Source organism: Chinchilla lanigera, unplaced genomic scaffold, assembly GCF_000276665.1.
Source record: "Chinchilla lanigera isolate Chin_1 unplaced genomic scaffold, ChiLan1.0 scaffold00014, whole genome shotgun sequence".
Lineage (NCBI taxonomy): Eukaryota > Metazoa > Chordata > Mammalia > Rodentia > Chinchillidae > Chinchilla > Chinchilla lanigera.
Window position 1 is genome coordinate 13,209,779 of NW_004955415.1, and position 19,619 is coordinate 13,229,397.

Here is a 19,619-nt window from a genome sequence, read left to right on the forward strand (position 1 = left end):
AGATTACATGCATGTACCACCAATCCTGGCTGTATATTTAATTTTGAAAGAAACTACCGCATTGTTTTTTCCAAAGCAGTGGAACCATTTTATAGCTTCACCAGTTGCTGGAGTTTACGTATTTCATGGCATCTGTAGTTGCTGTTCCCTCTTTCTGGAATGATCTTCCATACTGGTGGCATGGCTGGCCTCTGACAGTCAAATCTCAGCTCATCGTCATATTCTAAAGAGATTGTTAGGAACTGAATTGCGCCCCTCCAGCCACCCAAGTTCAAACATGGAAGAACACATCCTAGTAACTTATCATGTGACCCAATTTGGAGATCAGATCTCTAAAGAGGTGATTAACTAAAATGAGGACTCTAATCCAGTGTGACTGGCATCATACTGAACCAGAAGAGGAAGAGACACCAAGGATTCTCACGAGGAAAGACCATGTAAAGACACAAGAAAGCAGATGTCTGCAAGTCAAAGAGGGAAGCCTCAGCAGAAACCAAACCTACCCTTATCTCAGATGCCTAGGATCTAGAACTAGTAGAAAATAAATTTCTGCTTTTTATGCCACCAAGTTTGTGGTATGTTGTTATGGAAGTCCTAGCAAACCAAATGTAAAGGTCTTCCAATTCCCATTTTGCAACCACTAAGTAACAATTATTTCAAGAATCATCAATGAATACTAAAACCAGAAACTAATGAAGAACACAGTATTTAGTCTCAAAATGTTTTCTTTCAAGATATTTAGTAGTTACAAATGGGGGAAATAACTTTTTAGTGGAGTACTTTTTTTTTTTTTGTACTGGGAATCAAACTCAGGACCTTGTGCTTGTCAGGCAGGCGCTGTGCCACTGAGCGATATCCCTGGCAAGTGGAGTACTTTTGCAGACATCACTTTAACAAAGGATCAAGGTCAACATCAGCAAGGCTGGTATAAGTCGACGTCATATGTGCTACTTTATGTGGGGCATCAAGGACAGAACTTTCTTTCAGTAGCATTTTTGTCAAAAGTGAATACTCTAAATCTAATCAGAAGAAAATATCAAACAATTCCAAATTTAGTGACATTTTACAAAACAATCTGCCAATACACTCCATAAATGCCGAGGTCACAAAAGACAAAGGCAGTAACTAACTGCCTTCCCAGATTAAAGGAAACTACAGAGATAAAAAGTAAATCCAGCAAGCAATCCTGAATTAAATCCTGGGTAAAGCCGGGCATGGTGGCACACACCTGTAATCCCAGTGCTCTCTGAGAGGCTGAGGCAGGAAGATTGTTGAGTCTCAAAAAAACCAAGGGGGGGGGGTTAGTTTTCAAAACACTGAAACTTTGGTGATGGTGCTGGGGATCAAACCCAGGGCCTTGTGCACTGCAAGGCAAGAGCTCTATCTAGTTCCTTTTTTCTACATCAGTTACAAAAAAAAATTTTGTGCATTTACTTGATGTTTATTGTATGCAAAATCCTGTCCTCTTCTAAGCGCTTTAACTACATAACCTCTACGAAAAGATACAAGGTTGATTACCTTGTCCCCAATCACCCATGATTTATTTGCTAAAGTGTCGGAAGCTCAAGTAAGGCAGGGACTGATTTTCCCTAGACTTAGAATGGTCCCCAGTCCATTGTAGACATTCAACAAATATCTGTAAATTCAATTAAATATTGGGCACCCTACTAAGCTTTGGAGTATAAAGCACAAAACAAAATATGCACAATTCATGCCTCTATGGAGTTTACATTGAGCATCATCAGTGCACACTCAACAGCCTTACTACTTAATTAGTGTGTGGTAGTGGGGATTAAATCCAAAGCCTTTGCACTGAGCTACATCCCCACTCCACCTCCTCCCCTTTTTTTTGTCTTTTTGAGACAGGGTCTCACTATGCAGTTCAGGCTGGCCTTGAGCTCACTTTGTAGCCCAGGTTTGTCTCGAATTCGCAATGATCCTCCTGCCTCTGCCTCCCAAATGCTGGGATTACAGGGTTGCGCCACCACGCCCGGCTTCCACCCCACCTTTTTAAATTTGGAGACTGGGCCTCTAAATTGCTAGGTTGCCCGAGTTGGGCTCAAATTTACGATCGTTCTGCATCAGCCTCCCAGGCGGCTGGATTTACAGGCATTTACTACGATGCCCAGTTTATTTTATTTCATTTGGTCCTATCAACCCTGGAGGGATCTTCCTGCTTCAGCCTCTCAAATGCTGGGATTAAGGGCGTGCGCCACCACACCCGGCGAATAGGATTTTTCCTAGGAGTGAAGATAGGGATTCTAAACCAGTCCCTGAGGTTCCCAGGCCCAAGCCCTCAATCAATCACGCCAGCAAATCCAATCACCCAATCAGTATTTATTAGGCCCCCCCAGTGTGGGCGGTTGATCCTCGCGCAGGTCAGGAGAGAAGGTTGCGGTGCGCGGAGGCTGCGGGGACGCAGGCCTCGGCGGGTCGCAGGCCTCGGCAGGTCGCGGGAGTTTGGCGCCTATTTTTTGTTGCTCGGGTGTTCTCGCCCGTGATTGGGCCGCGGCGCGGCGTCCGGGTGCGCGGGTTGCGGCGGCTCCGTCGACCCTGGCTGGGCCTGGGCGGCGCCGAGCGCGGCTGGCCTCCCTGGGGATGGGCCACCAGGAGTCCCCGCTGACCCGGGCGGCGGCTGGCGGCGCGGCTTATGTAAAGCGGTTATGTAAAGGGCTCAGCTGGCGCGAACACGTGGAAGGCCACGGGAACCTGGGAGCCCGGGCCTCCTCCGCGAGGGCCGCCGCCGCCGCCGCCGCGGGCCCACAGCCTGTCGCCCGCCCGGCCCGGGCCACCTCCTCCCGCGCCGCTCGGTCCCGGGGGCGGCCCCGGCTCGGAGCGGACCATTTCCCGGCGAGGGCTCCCGGAGGCAAACGCGCCGCCCGGAAGTGGAGCGGCGCCGGCCAGGTAAGGGCTAGCCGCGAAGCCCAAGCTACCCGCCGCTCCCGCGGCGCCGGGGCGGGCACCGGGGTCCTCGGTGCGTCGCGCTGCGCGAGGTGGAACTTTCAGCCAATCTCCTCTACCCGCTACCCTGGGGGACTTGGGTCGGCCCGTCGGGCTCCGCAGTGGCTTAATTCAATGGACTGTTTACACCCGGAGGACGTAAGGCAGGGCGTCGGGAGGGGGCTGTCAGAGCCGATCTAGCAGGGAAAAGGACTTAAACAATCAGAATAGCGCCTTTGGGTGATTTTCCTAAATACCGAAGGCCTCTCGTTTTTTGTTTTTCCTGTTCCCTCCTGATAAATAAACGGAGAAGGCCAGTGGCCCTTGCTTTTCTTTCCGGTTCTCTGTTTGAACCCCCATTCAGTGGTTCCGTCTTTCCCGCTTTCCCCTCCCCTCTCTGTTCAGTCAGCGGCGGTAGCTTCCGTCTTAAAGGGGCCGCGGCGGTCGGAGGAGGAGTAGAAGGAGGTGGGGCTCTACGCTGCTTGTGCTCCTTGCCTACCCGTCTCGGCCTGGTTGTTTAACCGCTTTTTTCGTCCACAGGTCACAATCCAAGGTCCCGCTCCTCCGCGTGCCGGGGCCGGACGAAGGGATGAGGCAGTGGGGACCCGGGCAGCACCGTTGCTGCTCCCCCCGCCGCCCGCAGCCATGGAAACGGGGGAGGACGACGGCGCCCGTCGAGGTACACAAAGCCCGGAGCGGAAAAGGCGAAGCCCAGCGCGCAGGGCGCCCAGCGCGAAGCTGAGGCCGGCGGCTGCGGCCCAGGCAATGGATCCAGTGGTGGCCGAGGCCCCGGGCGAGGCCTACCTGGAGGGGCGGCGGCCCGAGGGTGGCAGCGGGTCTACGCCTCCCCGCTACAGCCTGTTGGCGGAGATCGGGCGCGGCAGTTACGGCGTGGTTTACGAGGCAGTGGCCGGGCGCAGCGGGGCCCGGGTGGCGGTCAAGAAGATCCGCTGCGATGCCCCCGAGAACGTGGAGCTGGCGTTGGCCGAATTTTGGGCCCTGACCAGCCTCAAGCGGCGCCACCAGAATGTCGTACAGTTTGAGGAGTGCGTCCTGCAGCGCAACGGGCTCGCCCAGCGCATGAGCCACGGCAACAAGAGCTCGCAGCTTTACCTGCGCCTGGTGGAGACCTCGCTCAAAGGTAGGGCCGCGCTGCCCACGAAGGGCCTGCGACCCCGCTCCTGGGGCCGTCGGACCCCTAGACCCGGGTGCTGCTCCTGACACCATGGCCCTGACACGCCCTCTTTCCCCTGCCCTGGCTTTGGGGCCACCTTCTTGGGACCCAGTCCTGCCCAAAAAGTTAGGGGAGTTTCCGTGAGAAGAGCTCATTTAAAGTGCTATTACCTTAGTATGTATTCAGTAACTGGCAGAATTGCGGAGCTTTCCCACTGTCTAGGGCTTCTTCTTTTTCCCTCCTCAAACACACAAAAAACTTCTCTTTCGTCCTTTCTGGTTCTAAATTTCCTGACATTCGCCAGTCCCACCCCTAAAACTCTTTCCTCTGAGATCCCCAGGCTTCCATCCTAGGGCAGTCAAGCAAAGCCTCGGTTTTCTGGCTCAGTCCTTTGGGGTTTGCATAATAATAACCCTGACAGGTGGGCTTGGACCTGTCACATAACAACATCCAACATCTTTTCCCGCCATTTGACCTTCTTAATCTTTTTCCTGTGATGCTGGCTGGGAAGTGACTTTACTTATAAAGAAAGTAGTTTTACTTAAAAAGAAAGCCAAGTTTCTTGAGGCCAGGGAGCCTGGAAAGCGAACTGGGAGGACTAAAAGTAGCTAAGGATCTGTTCAGAGAGAAGGGGCAGTGACCTAGAAAAGTGAGGAAGGCGTCTGGAGGCAGAGAACCCAAGGGACGAATTAATCTGAGGTCCAGGTATGGTCTAAGCACTGAAGTGATGTATGTATGTATTTAGATTTTTTTGAGACAAGAGCTCACAGCTTTTCCTGTGCATGGTGGAGACCTCGCTCAAAGGTAGGGCAGCACTGCCCACGAAGGGCCTGTGCCCCCGCTCCTGGGGCTGTCACTAAGTGTAGGTTGGCCTTGAACTCACTGTATTGCCTGTGCTAGTCTTGAACCTCAGATCCTCCTGCCTCACCCACTGAGATTACAAAGCACCACCACCCTTTGCTGAAGTGATTTAAGATACATGTTAAAAGCAAATTCTATCCTTTTTCTTTGAGTAGAGAAACTAAGCCTTAGAGGGGATAACTTGAGTAAGGTTAATCAGCTTGAAAGGGAACTCTTAACTGCTGCTTTCCATGTTATGTACTTCTCATAGCTGGAGTGATGTGAACTGGGTCTGTCCTTATTCAAGGCCTGGAGCCTCTCACATGGGTACTCCTGCTGTCCCTAAGGATGACCTTTTAAAAACCATGAGGCAGTTTCCTAAAATCTTTTTGGAGCTTTTGTCCAGCTTCCCTTTAAGATCCCACTATCTAGTATCCCAAGAGAATTCCTTGTCCATTTTGAGTCAGTTTGACAATGGATGGGATGGCACAGTTCTGTCACTGGGGTCCTTTCTCCAGAGATGCTGCCTTTATACCCATCCCCCACCTCACTGATTCTGAAAACCATGATTCCCCCCGGGGTGAAGCTCTTGTTTTGAAAAGTCTCCCCTAGGAGACTCTTTTATCTTGCTTATGTTCTAAGAGCTCGTCACTTATAGGCCCTTCCTTGTTCTCATAATTCTCTGTAGTTAAAAATGGTCTGGACTTTAATATTTTAACACTACACGGGTGTTAGAAGTTGCTTTCCCGAACACTTTTCTACCATCAGTTCATTGACCCCAGTCTTGCAGTTGGAACCATAGCTTGCAGTCTTTGCTTACTCCTCCAAAATATAGACACATTGAAACTTTCCTCCCAGGTAGAATTTTTAAGAATTTCACAGTAAACAAAGGCTGGCATAGCATAGTAGTTAATTCTGAGGACTTTGAGGTTAGGCTCACTCTGCATCTTAGCTTGTCCTAAACTGATGAACTGGGGCATGGGATAAGCGGTTCAAAACCTGTGAGGGGTCTGCCTTTATTTGCAGATCGGGGTACCTTTGTCAGGGTGCTGTGCACAATGGGAATCTCAGAAATGCTCTGGATAAAGAAAAACCCTCTGCTTCTGTAAGTTCAGGCTGCACACTGAGTCTTCCTCACCTCCTTGGAGAGTCACACTCTTGGCTAAGTTTGCTGAACTTCTTTGACTGTGGAACATGTCCTGTTTCCTTGTATCGGCAGCAGCAGCACTATATTTTCATCCTTCCTTTGAGAACTGCAGCTGAGACCTACAGAAATGAAAGTTTGCTTTAGTTCACTTACTGTGATCCCTTTCAGCTGTTGGAATCATCAGACTATTTGAGCCTCTACAGTGTTTTGGGCTGAGAGACAGCACAGTGAAGAAAACGTGTATTTTCTCTGCTTAGGAAAATAGGTCAAGCTTTGATATCAGGTTAATTCAGTAAGTAGTAAATACAGCCATTTTCACTTGTTATTATTAAGTGGAGTACAGAGACCCAAATTTCTCCAGGTTAAGTTTTCCTGACTGCAGCTTCAAAGATTTATCTGTCATGCTGTATCCTAAGGCCCTATGCTTACAGCATACTCAAGTGGTCCAGTAATGTCAGAGCTGAAGGAATCCTAGAGATAACCTGGTTCGGTTCACTGGAGTGGAGCACTTTGGGATTACCCTTCCCCATCTCCTACAATTTGGAGTGATTTTGAAATAGACCAAAATGATAACCAGCCTTGAAGTCCCAATTGAAACAAATGCATACATTTTCTGAGTCCCTACAGTGGTATTTGAAAGAAAGGAGGAAAAACCCCTTCTCCCAAAGGCACTTACTTACATTTGAAAAGTTTAAGGACTCTGAAAGATTTAAATGGTAATCAAGGGCACTGGAGGAAATGGCACAAATGTTAGCTCATTAACAAGGGCTTTGGGGAGGGTGTTGTACAGAATTAAGAGAATCGAGAGTTAAAGGACAAGGTGTGTTTGAAACAAGGATGCCAGAAGCACGGTAGATAGAGAGATAAACTGCAATGCTTTTCATTGTTGAGCCAGTAAAACAGTTATTTTCCTTTTTCCATCTCAATTCCCTAGTGAATACACAGAAAGCATTTCTGTAGCCTCAAGAAATCACTTGATGTTATTAATCCAGTATTAAAGAAACTTACTACAGTGTTCTTGGTTTTACCCAATTTGATGAACTTGTGTGTCACGTCTTTCCCTTTCAAGCATAAACCAAACAGCCCTCCCCAAAACACAGTGTAAAGAACACTCAGAAGTCCTAGGTATCTGATCTAGCCTGTCTCACCAGGTAGGAAACCGGATGCCAGAAAAGGGACAAGATTTGTCCAAAATGAGGGAGTGGCAAAATTCAAACCAGCCTCCCAGGTTTTTAACAATACTGTAAATTATTTGGTTGAATGTTTAGTGTTTTTGAAGTATCTTTCACAGAAAAAGAATTAAGGCATCAACAGTTTGCTCTTTGAAGGGGAGAGGGTTTTTTTATGGGCGGGGGGAGGCGTGCTTTTGAGACAGGGCCTCACCATGTAGTTCAGGCTGGCCTTGAACTCCCTCACGTACCCCAGGCTGGCCTCAACTCTGTGATCCTCCTGCCTCCGCCTCCTAGCACTGGGATTTTGGGCATGCACTGACATGCTTGGCAACAGTTTGCTTTTTAAAACTTTTTTTTTTTTTGAGGTAGGGTCTTATAGCCCGTCCTGGCCTGAACTCTCAGTTCTGCCTCAGCCTCCCAAGTGCTGGGATTCCAGGCATGCCCTGCCACACCCAGATGCTTTTATTCTCTTTGTTTTCCATTTCTAAAAGACCCTGTTCTAAATGCACCTAAAGTGAAGTTAGAGCTGCCACTTAGAAGACAGACAGGCTTCCATGTCAGACTCAGAAATTTTGTTGTTTCTAGCTCCTTCAGACAAACAGCAGTGAGGATCCTCTCTTCTCTTTCCCTCCAAAAAACTTGGGATAAATTGAAGGATCATAAAACTAGTGGTTTAGTAGAGCTGAGAGCATGGAGCCTAGTTTATCTCGTTTGTCTCCAATTTGGTAAAAAGATAACTAGTTCTGTTTGCCAATTGTTCAATGTTACACAGGGTGGGCTTTTGTTTTTCTTTTTCTTTTCCTTTTTGGCGGTGGTGGTAATGGGGATTGAATCTAGGGCCTTTGAATGGAACTACATCAACTGCATCCCAGGACTTTTTACCTTCCTAGACAAGGTCTTGCAGAGTTGTCCAGGCTGGGCTCAAACTTGCTGTTTTCCTGCCTCAGCCCTCCAGAGGGCTGGAGTTGTAAGCATGCACCACCACACCCAGTTTCAAGGAGTCTTTTGGTTGCTTGAGGTGGGTGGTGCAGCCCTTGGGAAGTTTAAGTTACCTTGCCTGCACTAAGGCCACATAGCCACGGGGAGGGGCTCTATGGAGGGGGCAGCACAGGATTTCCACCATGTGGCCTGTACATGCCCAAATGAACTAATGGGAGATCAGAAGTGGTGGCATCCTAGAAAACATTTTCTCAGACTTCAGTGGGAGGCACAGGGAGACAGGGAACAGAGGTAGTGAGGGAAAAACTAGCCTGGGGGAGACTAGGGTCTTGGCTAGAATTGCTTATCACCCTGCGAGCTCCTCCTACTTGAGTGCCATAGGAAACGGGCTCAGCAGGGCAGGGCCACCCCATGCCTAGGCTTCTAGAAAGTAACTGAATTGTCTTTTGTACCTTGGGCTTCAGTTTAGAGAGCCCCCAGCTAGGCAGAGCTGGAAAGTGGTCGAGGTTACCTTGACATAGATAAAAATGGCAGTAAGAGTCCCTTAAGCCCTCACAACCACCTTTTGAAGTCAGTACTATGATTGTTTTTTGCAGTTGAGGCACAGAGGTTAATGAAATTGCCTAACAGCAAAGCAAGTAACCAAGCCAGGCTTGGACCACAGACATTGCAGCTTGAGTCAGCTTTCTTGACCACTGTGGGGCACAGTGGAAACAGGTGGCTTAAGTTTTGAGTTCTGTTTTCTTGGTTGTAAAATGACACAGTCATACTTCGCTTAGAAATTAATGGCTATTAATGTTTAATTGTATATTAATCAATGCTTGTGGCACTATTGATTTGGTTCATATATCTTAGCTGCTGGAGTCTGCACTTGCTTTCTGGTCTGCTCTTGAATGTCTTGAGGCAACCGTGTAGATTCCGCTTGCCAATGACTGCTTTCCTTCTGTGTGCTTTGGGGATCTTAGGTACCAGCCCCAGGAGATAGAAACAGCCCTTACCTAATTGAGAACTTTGGTTAATTGGGGTTGCATTGGGTAAGGCTCTTTATAGTGTACCCTCTCAAGGAGAGCTTAGGTTCCTAGTAGAACATCAATTCACCTTGAATTTGGCCCTTGATGGTTATCCTTAGGGCTAGAAATCCTCCTGAGTGACTCAGATTGTGGACCCAACCTACTTGTCTTTAATTTGCAAATCTCTGCCACATGCAGACCCAGTCTGCTCACTGCTAGTCCAGAGGCAAGGTGGGGTGGAGAAAGAAATGTATCAGTGAGTGAGCTGGTCAGGAGATGGGAGACCACATTCTGAAGAGCCCTATTGCATAGGAAGCTGATCCAAGTGGTTTATGTAGGAGGTTGGTGATTGCAAACTGGTAAGCTCTTGCCCTAGGTGGAGGTTTATGGCCATATAACATCTGATTCTAATTGCCTGGTCATGGGACTCACTCTCGAACAAAGATTCTTATTTCTTCAGGCATTCTTGTCACAGATTAGCTTGCCCCCAGGCAGTTTCTTTACTGTGTGGATGAACTACCTACCTGGGGAGGCCCTCTTGCCGATGGCCAGACTCATGGTAATGAAAGGAAACATTTTACTGGATTGTTGTGGGAGATAAGGATAGGTGGGGTTAAATAAAAAGGCAGGCACAAGATCTAGTCTCAGTGCTCCCTCAGTGCCTGGAACTGTTTCTCCGCTGTGTTTTTTTAAATGTCTGAGCTCATGATTGTTACTGGTTTATTGAACACCTCCTGTGTGCATGCAGTGGTTCATGTGGGAACCCCAGACTTGATTTCATTCCACCATGTGTACCCAGTCTAATGGAGGAGACTGACGGTAGGTGTGACTTCACTGCAGCCTGTAAGAGGTGTTGTAGGAAATCAGCTGCCAGGAACAAGGACTAAATTGGGGGAAGAATGGAAAAGTGAGAAATGGCCCTGGCACAGCTGAGGCTTGGGTTTGTGGCAAGGCCTGTTGCCTGTGGTGCAGGTCTGCCTGGGTGGAAGAGTCAACTTTTCAAGGTCCCCGGTAATGTTCGTTGTAGCAGTACTTAACGTCTCATAGTATTTTTGTACTTACTCTATTTAATCCTCTTCTGCTGGTGTTTTTGTAACCTGATGTCACAGATAATCTCCATCAAGGGCAAGTAATTTCTTCAGTGTGACACTAGTGAATATTGAGCTCGAGATTTACATCCAATTTCCACATTCTTGACATTCTGTCTTATAACCAGTGGTCATATTGGGTGGCTGCCTATCTGGATATCGGAGACATTAACATAATTAATATCCAATAGGTGTCTGCTTTGGTACCCACGTGTCAGATGCCTTCCAACAACCTGGTGATATAGTTGTTTCTTCCCAAGTTATGGAAAATGAAATAGATTCTTGGGGTCTTGGATCACAGTGGGTAGAGAGGGAATGTTGTTACCTATCCTCGTTGCCTCTTGGGACACTGTATCTTGCCTGGCAGCCATTGTAACAGGTCTGCTTGGCTTCCTTAGGAAGTACATTGGACAGACATGGCACCCAGCCTTTTTGAGAGGTCTCACTGAATTGCCTAAGCTTGAACTTGGGATCCTTCTGCCTCAGCCTCCCATGTAGCTGGAATTAGAATTATGTGCCATCATGCCTGCTGTATTCTGTCCCCCCCCCCATATGATATGTGACCTTCTTTCAAGATTTTGTTGAAGTATAACCAAGTGGCAATATCATAATTAATTGTTGCCATTCTTAGATAATTAAGTTGTGTTCAGTGTATGCTATATAGAATATTAGTTCTAGGTATTTGGGTGTTTAGTCTATCTATCTTTCGTCTTTGAGACTGTCTTGCTATACAGTTTAGACTGGCCTTGAGTTCACTCTATAGCCCAGGCTGGTCTCGAACTCGCAAAGATCCCCCTGCCTCAGCCCCCTGAGTGCTGGAATTATAGATGTGCGCCACAACACCCGGCTTTAGTGTGTCTTTTGTTGGTGGTGAGGGTTTTTATTTTTGTTGTTAGATTTTTTGTTACTTGTAGAGTATATTACTGGAGTGGAATTTTGAGAAGGGAGAGCATACCTGGAATCAAACTCAGGACCTTGCACTTTCCAGGCATGTGCTGTGCCACTAAGCTACACCCTGACCCCTGGAGTGGAATTTTTATGTCAAATGGACAGAACATTTTTAAGACTTGGTACATACTACTGAATTGCTAACATCCCAACACATTTCAATCAAAATTATAATTAGTCTTTCACTAAAAAAAGAATCTGCACATTGTGTTATTAGACAACCAGCACCCAGGGATTCGAACGTTAAACTCCCTGGGGTATAAAGATCTGCTGAGAAGGCGCTTCTGCCTAGAGGGGAAGCAGAGCATCCAGGTGTGACATCCTGCAGCTGGGACCAAGAAGTTATCAAGAGGCTCCGAGCCGCTAAGACTCAGGGTCCTGCCCCTAAGCAAGGTAATCTTTTGAGCGTCAGGCTTCTCACTTGTCAGAATAGTGAAGAGTTTGGAGTAAGAAGAGAGGACTAGGTACTCACAGGATTCTTCCTTTCCCACACACAAGTTGTAAGTTCTGTTGATCCTAAACCTCCATATCATTGCTAGTCCCCATCTTGCCTCCTCCCTTGCCCATCTGCACTCTGGTTTGAGATCTGCTGAGGCTGTGGTCTGCTCGTCTGTCTTATCTACAGCTCCTGGTGCCTCCAGAGGGAACTTGTTGCACTGGTTGTCTGAGACTCACTCTTCCACATATTAACATCACTGAAGTCAGAAGTTGACTTATTGTAGGTCATAGTATCATCAGCAGTCTGAAAGGTTTATTTCAGTGGCATATCTAAAATAAATTATTTTGTTAGATTCAATAAGCAGTACAGCTTTCTGAAAGAGATGAAGAACTTTGAATTACTTGCTATTTCTTAGTCTGCCCTAGACCTTCTCCAGCCTCACTCTGCCCATCCCCTGCATCTGCTCTGTGATCCCCTAGGCTCCTTGGGACCCTGGTTCACTGTATGTCCTCATCTTGGAGGCGCAACTGAATGGCCTCTTGCAATCCCTACCCTGCCTTTCTCTCCTCTCCTGTCCCCTACTCAGGTAGAACTGGGCCCTCACCCCAGACCTGTGGCTACAGTTATTCTGTTTCTCGTAACCAGAAGCTTTTGCTTCTTAGCTCATCTCACCTCTGGGACCTGGGATAAGCAACATGTGCTCAGGAAATGAATGGAATAAGCTAGAAGCTAGACTCTAACTTAAGAAAGGCTTAAGAAATCTAGGGTATTTTGTGTCCCTTTCCAGGAGGTGACTGTCTTTGCCAAGTTCATACCTCTGCCTGCATGCAGAGCCTACTGGCCACACTTTGTCAGTAAAGCAGGCCACATTTTATTGGATTTCACTCCTTATTTAACCATCAATACTGATGATGGGAGATACCTACTTGGTTTGTTACAGAGGGTGTTTGTTTTAGCGTTTTCTCTGTCTCCCTATGAATGATGGAATAGGATGTTTTAAAGTACAGAATTTATCTTGTGGTCAGACTTGAGGGGAAGTAGTAGGACTATCCCAGCGTGTGCCCTCCTCCCTTTAATCAGCAGTGTGTGTAGACTGGGAGCAGCAGGACTTGGCTGTGGAGGCCCAGGTCCTTCCCACCCACTAGGGCTGTGTTCTTAGGCAGATTACTAGGCCTTTCTCACTTGAAGCTTCCCATCTGTGAAACAGCATCCACTGAGCTGTCAGGTTCATCTCCTCAAGTTCTTGTCACTACCAAGTAACACTGCCAGTGTTTTCTCCAAAGGAAACTGAATTTTTTACTCTTATAATGCAATAATCTTGTAAAACCGTCCGATTATTCCATAAAAAGGAATTATGAAAGCCTATGTTCACTTCACAATGCTAAATTTCATGTGGGGTTCTTGTAATTGTTACATGTCTCTGTTCCACTTGTACAGCGGTACCTGGGTTCACAAACTTGAGTCTTTCCATGATTCTGGTCCTAAACAGAGTTGGACGAGAACCAAAGCAAATTCGATGATTATATCTGGACATGGTGGTGCACACCTGTAATCTCAGCACCCAAGAGACCAAGGCAGAAGGATCTCCTCAAGTTCAAGGCCAGCCTGGGCTGCATAGGAGACCTTCTCTCAAAAAATAAACAAGCAAAAAAATTCAATGGTGAGGTTCAGTGTTAACTCTATGGGGCAATTTGATTTAGTTCTTACCCAGTTTGGTTTACAACCACAGTCATGGAGAGAGTTGAGTTTGTGAACTGAGGTGCCACTGCACATGCAGCAAGCAGGGAAATAACTACAGGGCTGGAGCAGGGACACACTGGACTGTGTGTGAAATGGGCCTGAGCCTAAACCCTGTCAATCGCTGGCCCTCCATCAGCCCTGCTCTGACTGAGAGACTGCTGTAGCATTTGAGTCTGCATAGATTAGGGTCATTTATGAGCTAATGTTCAGTGATGACCAGTGGTTAACTGTTCCCCTTTCCAACTTCCTAGAGCTAGCATACTTTCTAATGTCTGCAGGTCCCTCCAGCAGGGCTGGAGTACTGAGAAATCTATCCCTCCCGCAACTTTTGCAAAATGTGCTGGCCTTCCTCATGGTGAAATGCATGAGTCATGCTATGGGTTACAAGCCAGAATAGTTGGTATAACTTAATACAAACTAAAATAGAAATTTAAGACTGGGACCTTGGCCGGTTAGAACAGAGAAGTTACCTGGGACATAGGGCAGGTATGAAGTAGGGTAGCTCTCAAGCTGGGATGAAAATGGCGTACATTAAGAATTTGCCTGTGAAGGCTAATTTGGGGGCCATAGTTACCAACTTTGGCACACATTTTTTCCTTTTTTTTTTTTTTTTTTAACATTAGATTTTATTGGTACATTTTAGTTATACATAACGATCACATTCATCATAGAGAATTTATATACATGATATAACTTGGTTTTTTCCCATTCCCCTACCCTCCCTTCAACCCCTCTTCTCCCCATTTACAAAGCTTTGTTTCCATGTTTTCCTTCTTGTTTCTATTCTTCTCTTCTTTCTCCTTCCCCTCTCTTGTTCTCCTCCCCATCTGAACATTTTCCTCCTATTTCAAAATACATTTTGGTCCTTCTTTATTTACACTTTCGGTTTCTCACACCAGAGAAACAATGCAGTATTCACACGTTTGTATCCAATTTATTTCACTTAGGAGTATGGATTCAAGGTGCATCCATTTCCTAAAAATGCCTGAAGCGTATCCTTCTTTATGGCAGAGTAGTACTCTTCTGTATAAAAAAACACATCTTTATCCATTTACGAGTTGATGGGTACTTGGGTTGTTTCCAAGATTTGGCTACTACAAATTTTTCAAGAGATGGGGCTTTGTAACCTATAGGATTTTACCATTATCACCTAAGTTTGATGTTTTCTGTGGAATCATCTATGGTCTTTTTCTGAGGTAAATTTTGTCTTTTGCATAACATGTGAAGACTTTATTCTCAGCACTGGGATTACTGAAATCTGACCTCTGAGGATCTGGTTGGGGTCTTGTGGCAATGAAGATACTAGTGATGACCAGTACCCAATTCCCAAAGTACCTATACTTAATTCACAGTGATCTTGTTGCATAGATGTCAACCTCAAATTTGGTAGATGGGACTGAGCCACTCAGGTTAAGGGACTTGCCCAGGGTTCTAGGCATCTTCCGTCATGTTTTCCTCTGAACCAAGAATTTGACACATCAGATCCCCAGAATGCTTCTTCCTACCTGGTATTCTCCTCCACCGCTCACGCTCAGCTCACTTCCTCAGAGCAGGCTTCTCGGTTCAAGGGTCCCATCTCTCCCCCACCCCCAGCACTAACTTGGGGCATTTTTTTCCTACTTTTTATAGGTCTGCATGATAGTCTACTCGGAGGACTTTTCTTTTTTCTTTCAGTTTCCATACCAACTTTGTATATAAAATAATCATCAGTCCCCACCCTTTATTCTCCCACTAGAAGTTTCATTATTTTCTAATGTGCCTTTTGCAGAAGGAATCGATGGTTTTTAAATCTTTTCTTTCCTGGCTGTACCACCAGGAAACAAGATTGCTGTTTTTTCTTCTGTCTTTAACTAGAACCTAGGTGGGTTTGGTCTTTGGATTACTGCTTCCTTTTGCAGTGTTTTTAGGTAAAGAGCCTCAGCCCGCCTGCCAGTGACCTAGAAAGAGGATCAGAAGAGGGGAGACAACTGATCTTTAAAAAAAGCCATCTAAAACTGGTTCTACCTGTGTCACTTTGATTATGAGTACTATGAACAAGTAACTTATATAATTGTAGGGGAAGTAAGTCTATCAGATTGTGATTTTTAAAAAAAACCTGAAGCTTTTGTTCAGCTTTTGTTGGCTGAACCTGAAACTCCCAAGCCTCTAGCTTTGCGACAGTGTGCGTTGGTCATTTCTGGGCCATTTGTGGTAGCAGGGAGTTACCTGGAGGCCCTGATTTTCTTTACAAGAAGGTACTGCAGAGTAAATGATGGCACCAGAGGCTCTCTGAGCAGATAAGGCCCTTGTCTTTGGAAGAATGAATATACCTTGCTGGGAAGCAGAGAACTTGTTTTCAGACCCTGGCCCAGTTACACATGTCCAGTATGATCACTCAAGGCAAGTTCCTTCACTTGCATGTTGTCCTTTTCATTAGAGGATAAGGCGTCTGCCTGCTTAGACTTAGCTCTAGGGTCAGCTGTCATCAATAACTTCCAACTAAGGGCTCAGTGTGGCAGCAGTTGCTTTGAAGGGAATATTGGGATTTGCTCAGAGAGGCCAGGCACCAGTTTTCCTGGTTTTGAGTCCACATAACTCAATTCACTTTATGTATCTACTTCAAATGCTACTGTTCCCATTGGACTTCTTATTTACACCTTCCTGGTCCATTTGTCCGAGTACCCCATTATCTATTCCCTTTCAGTCTGGTGTTCCCTTGTTGCTCCCCACTCCTGATTTGCCTGTTCTTTAAAGTAAGTCAGATCCTGCCCCTTATGACCGCTTCAGACCTGGAGACTCCTGCCCACCTTCTTGCTGCCTGTGTTTGGCTTATGAGGGTTGCTTTGGCAGATACCTGCCACCTCCTCCAAACTAAGCCTCATAATGCTGAGGGCATGCTACTTTCCTGACTTGTGTTAGGCATGCCGTGTGCTAGCAGGGGGTATGCTGAAATGATGTTAAAATGCCATTCCACGTGTATTAATAAGAATTTTTAAACAGGTCAGGAAAGAAGAGAGAAGGTCATTTGTCTGGCAGGAAGTAACAGTCCTAATAGAAGCACGAGACATTTGACAGCCTTCTCTCATACTGTACCTGTTCATCTTCCCAGCAGCCTTGGGAAGTATGGGTGGAATGATGCTCCCTGATGGCAGGCAAGTGTAAAGAAACAAAATGATCTGATGGCCAACCAGATGGCAGTAAACCTGAGTTCATACCCAGGCCTTTTAATTCCAACCCCCAGGTGATTGACACCAGTCACAATGACTGTGTTATACCTTCACTTGTCCTGTGTTGGTAGAAATGTACCTGCATCTATGGAATTGGCTCGTTGTCAGTTTTACAAGTTGTTTTGGAGCAATTATTTGTCACTACTGTCATTCCTTAGTATAAGTACCTTTCTTTGCATTACATTAAAAAAAAGTACAAAGTACAAAAGTGATGTGAATGTGTCCATCTCACTCAGGCTCTTTCCTGTCCTCCTTTGATTTAGGAGAAAGGATCCTGGGCTACGCTGAAGAGCCCTGCTATCTCTGGTTTGTCATGGAATTCTGTGAAGGTGGAGACCTGAATCAGTACGTCCTGTCCCGGAGGCCAGACCCAGCCACCAACAAAAGCTTCATGCTACAGCTCACGAGCGCCATTGCCTTTCTGCACAAAAACCACATCGTGCACAGGGACCTAAAGCCAGACAACATCCTCATCACAGAGCGGTCTGGCACCCCCATCCTCAAAGTGGCAGACTTTGGACTGAGCAAAGTCTGTGCTGGGCTGGCACCTCGAGGCAAAGAGGGCAATCAAGACAACAAAAATGTGAATGTGAATAAGTACTGGCTGTCCTCAGCCTGTGGTTCAGACTTCTACATGGCCCCTGAGGTCTGGGAGGGACACTACACAGCCAAGGCGGACATCTTTGCCCTGGGTATTATCATCTGGGCAATGATAGAGAGAATCACTTTCATTGACTCTGAGACCAAGAAAGAGCTCCTGGGGACCTACATTAAACAGGGAACTGAGATCGTACCTGTTGGTGAGGCACTGCTAGAAAACCCAAAGATGGAGTTGCACATCCCCCAGAAACGTAGGACTTCCATGTCTGAGGGGATCAAGCAGCTCTTGAAAGATATGTTAGCTGCTAACCCACAGGACCGGCCTGATGCCTTTGAACTTGAAACCAGAATGGACCGGGTCACATGTGCTGCTTAAAATTCAGGGCTGAACATCTTGGGTGTTTTTAAACTAGGTGAGTGATCTCTTTTTGTTCTGCATGCACACTTACCAGACTGGGTTCTGTGTTTTGAGTCCCAGGGAGCTGGGGAGAAATGCAGGGTGGATGACAAGTCCTTATTATCAAAGATTTCTCCGCTGCCCCCCAAATCTCAGTAAGGAGGTAGATGGATTATTTGAGCCCAAGGTGGGAAGTATAGTATAGAAGTCTTTTGAGGAGGGTTGCATTTGGGCTAATACCTTGTAGTTTTTAGAAATACTTCTTATCAAATAATAAATAGTCACAGTAAAAAATGTGCTACAAAATTAGTACATGTTTTCAGGAATAAACACTATCCATAATCCTTTTTGTTCACACATTCACCTCTACATAGTTTCAGTCTCGCTGTAGCTAGGGAGTGTTATTTTCTGCTCTTTTCACTCAAGTACAGGTCTGAACATTCCTCCCTCCTGTCATCCGTCAAGTGTCATCTTTTCGGTGATTGTTTGTCATCCCACTTCATGTACCATTACTTAACCATTCTGCTTTAGGTAGCATACTTATCTTCATTTTAGATGCTATAAAGAAAACAATAGTGAATATTGAAGTTTTGCTTGTTTTGTAGAATTATTGTGGGGTTTCATTGGTCAGATGCTCTGCTAGATTGTGGGGTAACTTGATAGACAACAATCAAACATTCTCCTTCCTCTTGAATTTTGCAGCTTAATTAAGGAGAGAAGCAGTCATCAAATTTTATCAAAGTTGCTTTACAGTGAAGGAGAAGGGTGTTGAAGGCAGTTGACCTATCAGGGGTTGGTGCCCAGAGACAAGAGTAGGAAATACAGGTTAGAGGGGAGTATCTCAGGTAGAAGGATCAGCCTCTATAAAGGGCCTGTCACCAGAGGGACCCTAAATGAGTGGTGGCGAACCTATGGCATGCATGCCGTAACGGGCTCTTTGTATCATTGGAAGCTCTAAAAGGTTTGCCATCACTGGCCTAGATCAACTTAGTTTTGTGAGAGTGCAGACGTGGAGATTAGAGAGGACAAGAACCTGCCAGGAAAGGGAACGGTGTGGGTAGATGTTGAGGTAGAAAATCCAAAAGTGTATGCTAGGGCCGTAGATCAGTAGATCAGAAACTGACCACCATATATGCTTGGTACTGTATTTTCACATGAGCTGTTTGATTTCACCTTTACAACCCTGCCAGGGGTAAAGTAATTTATCCAGGAGCTGACTAAATTTGAGGGTAAGTGTATCTTACTTGAACAAGCCTCTCCCTCTTTTCTCTTAATGTCAACAAGGAAAGGTAGAAATAAGCTACTCTTAGATTTTACTAAAACCTTGAGATGGGGCAGGGGGCGTGCTGCTTGTCAGGAATTGTCAAGTACAAGGTCAGGTTTTTTCTGTTGTTGTTTTGTTTTTTGTTTTTGAGAGTCTCACTGTGCAGCCCAGGCTGGCCTCGAACTCACAGCAGTTCTCCTGCCTCAGCCTCCCAAGTGCTGGGATTATAGGCTTGTGCCTCCATGCCTGACCTAAAGTGGTAACAATGTGACCATAACCTATCTTCTTGCTCTGTCTCAGGGGGTGGGGGCACTTAGAATTGTGGCCATGGGCCCAGGTTTGTGTGCCTGGAGCTGAATCTTGTGCTGTTAGAAGCTCTAGATGTTGTGATGGTCAGTTCTTAACCCTTTGTCACCCTCAGAATTGTAGGTGGAGCTGGGTCTGTATGTTCTTGCAAGTACATCACTAGATTTGATTCTCCCGTTTCACAGATACTTTGAGTCTCTTCCATGTGCCAGGCCAATTCATCTGCCAGCCAGTGACTAGGAGGGTAGTTTCTCCCCAAAACGAGGCTAGGATAGTGCTGTGTCAGAGATTAAAGGTTTGCCTTGCCAGTGTTTGAATAGTATTTTATGCTGTCGTTTCCTATTTCCATCTCATCTTTTCTATTTTTGAAAGACCTCATATAATTCAAATTTGTCCTAGTATAAGAGGA

At 46.2% G+C, this 19,619-nt stretch overlaps 1 protein-coding gene across 3 annotated transcripts in view; it reads left to right on the forward strand.

The window, feature by feature from the left end:
• The first annotated feature begins 2,373 nt into the window (after positions 1 to 2,373).
• Positions 2,374 to 19,619, forward strand: part of Stk35 (serine/threonine kinase 35) — a 36,946-nt gene continuing 19,700 nt past the window's right edge. The window contains exons 1-3 of one of the 3 annotated variants that reach the window (XM_005380745.2): positions 2,374 to 3,099; positions 3,481 to 4,081; positions 16,907 to 17,656. In XM_005380745.2, the coding sequence (XP_005380802.1) occupies positions 2,599 to 3,099; positions 3,481 to 4,081; positions 16,907 to 17,619 (1,815 nt within the window). In that variant the 5' untranslated portion in view covers positions 2,374 to 2,598 and the 3' untranslated portion in view covers positions 17,620 to 17,656. Of the gene's footprint in view, positions 3,406 to 3,480; positions 4,082 to 16,906; positions 17,657 to 19,619 lie in introns of all 3 variants that reach the window. The other 2 variants (XM_005380746.2, XM_013512394.1) reach the window with 2 other exon arrangements.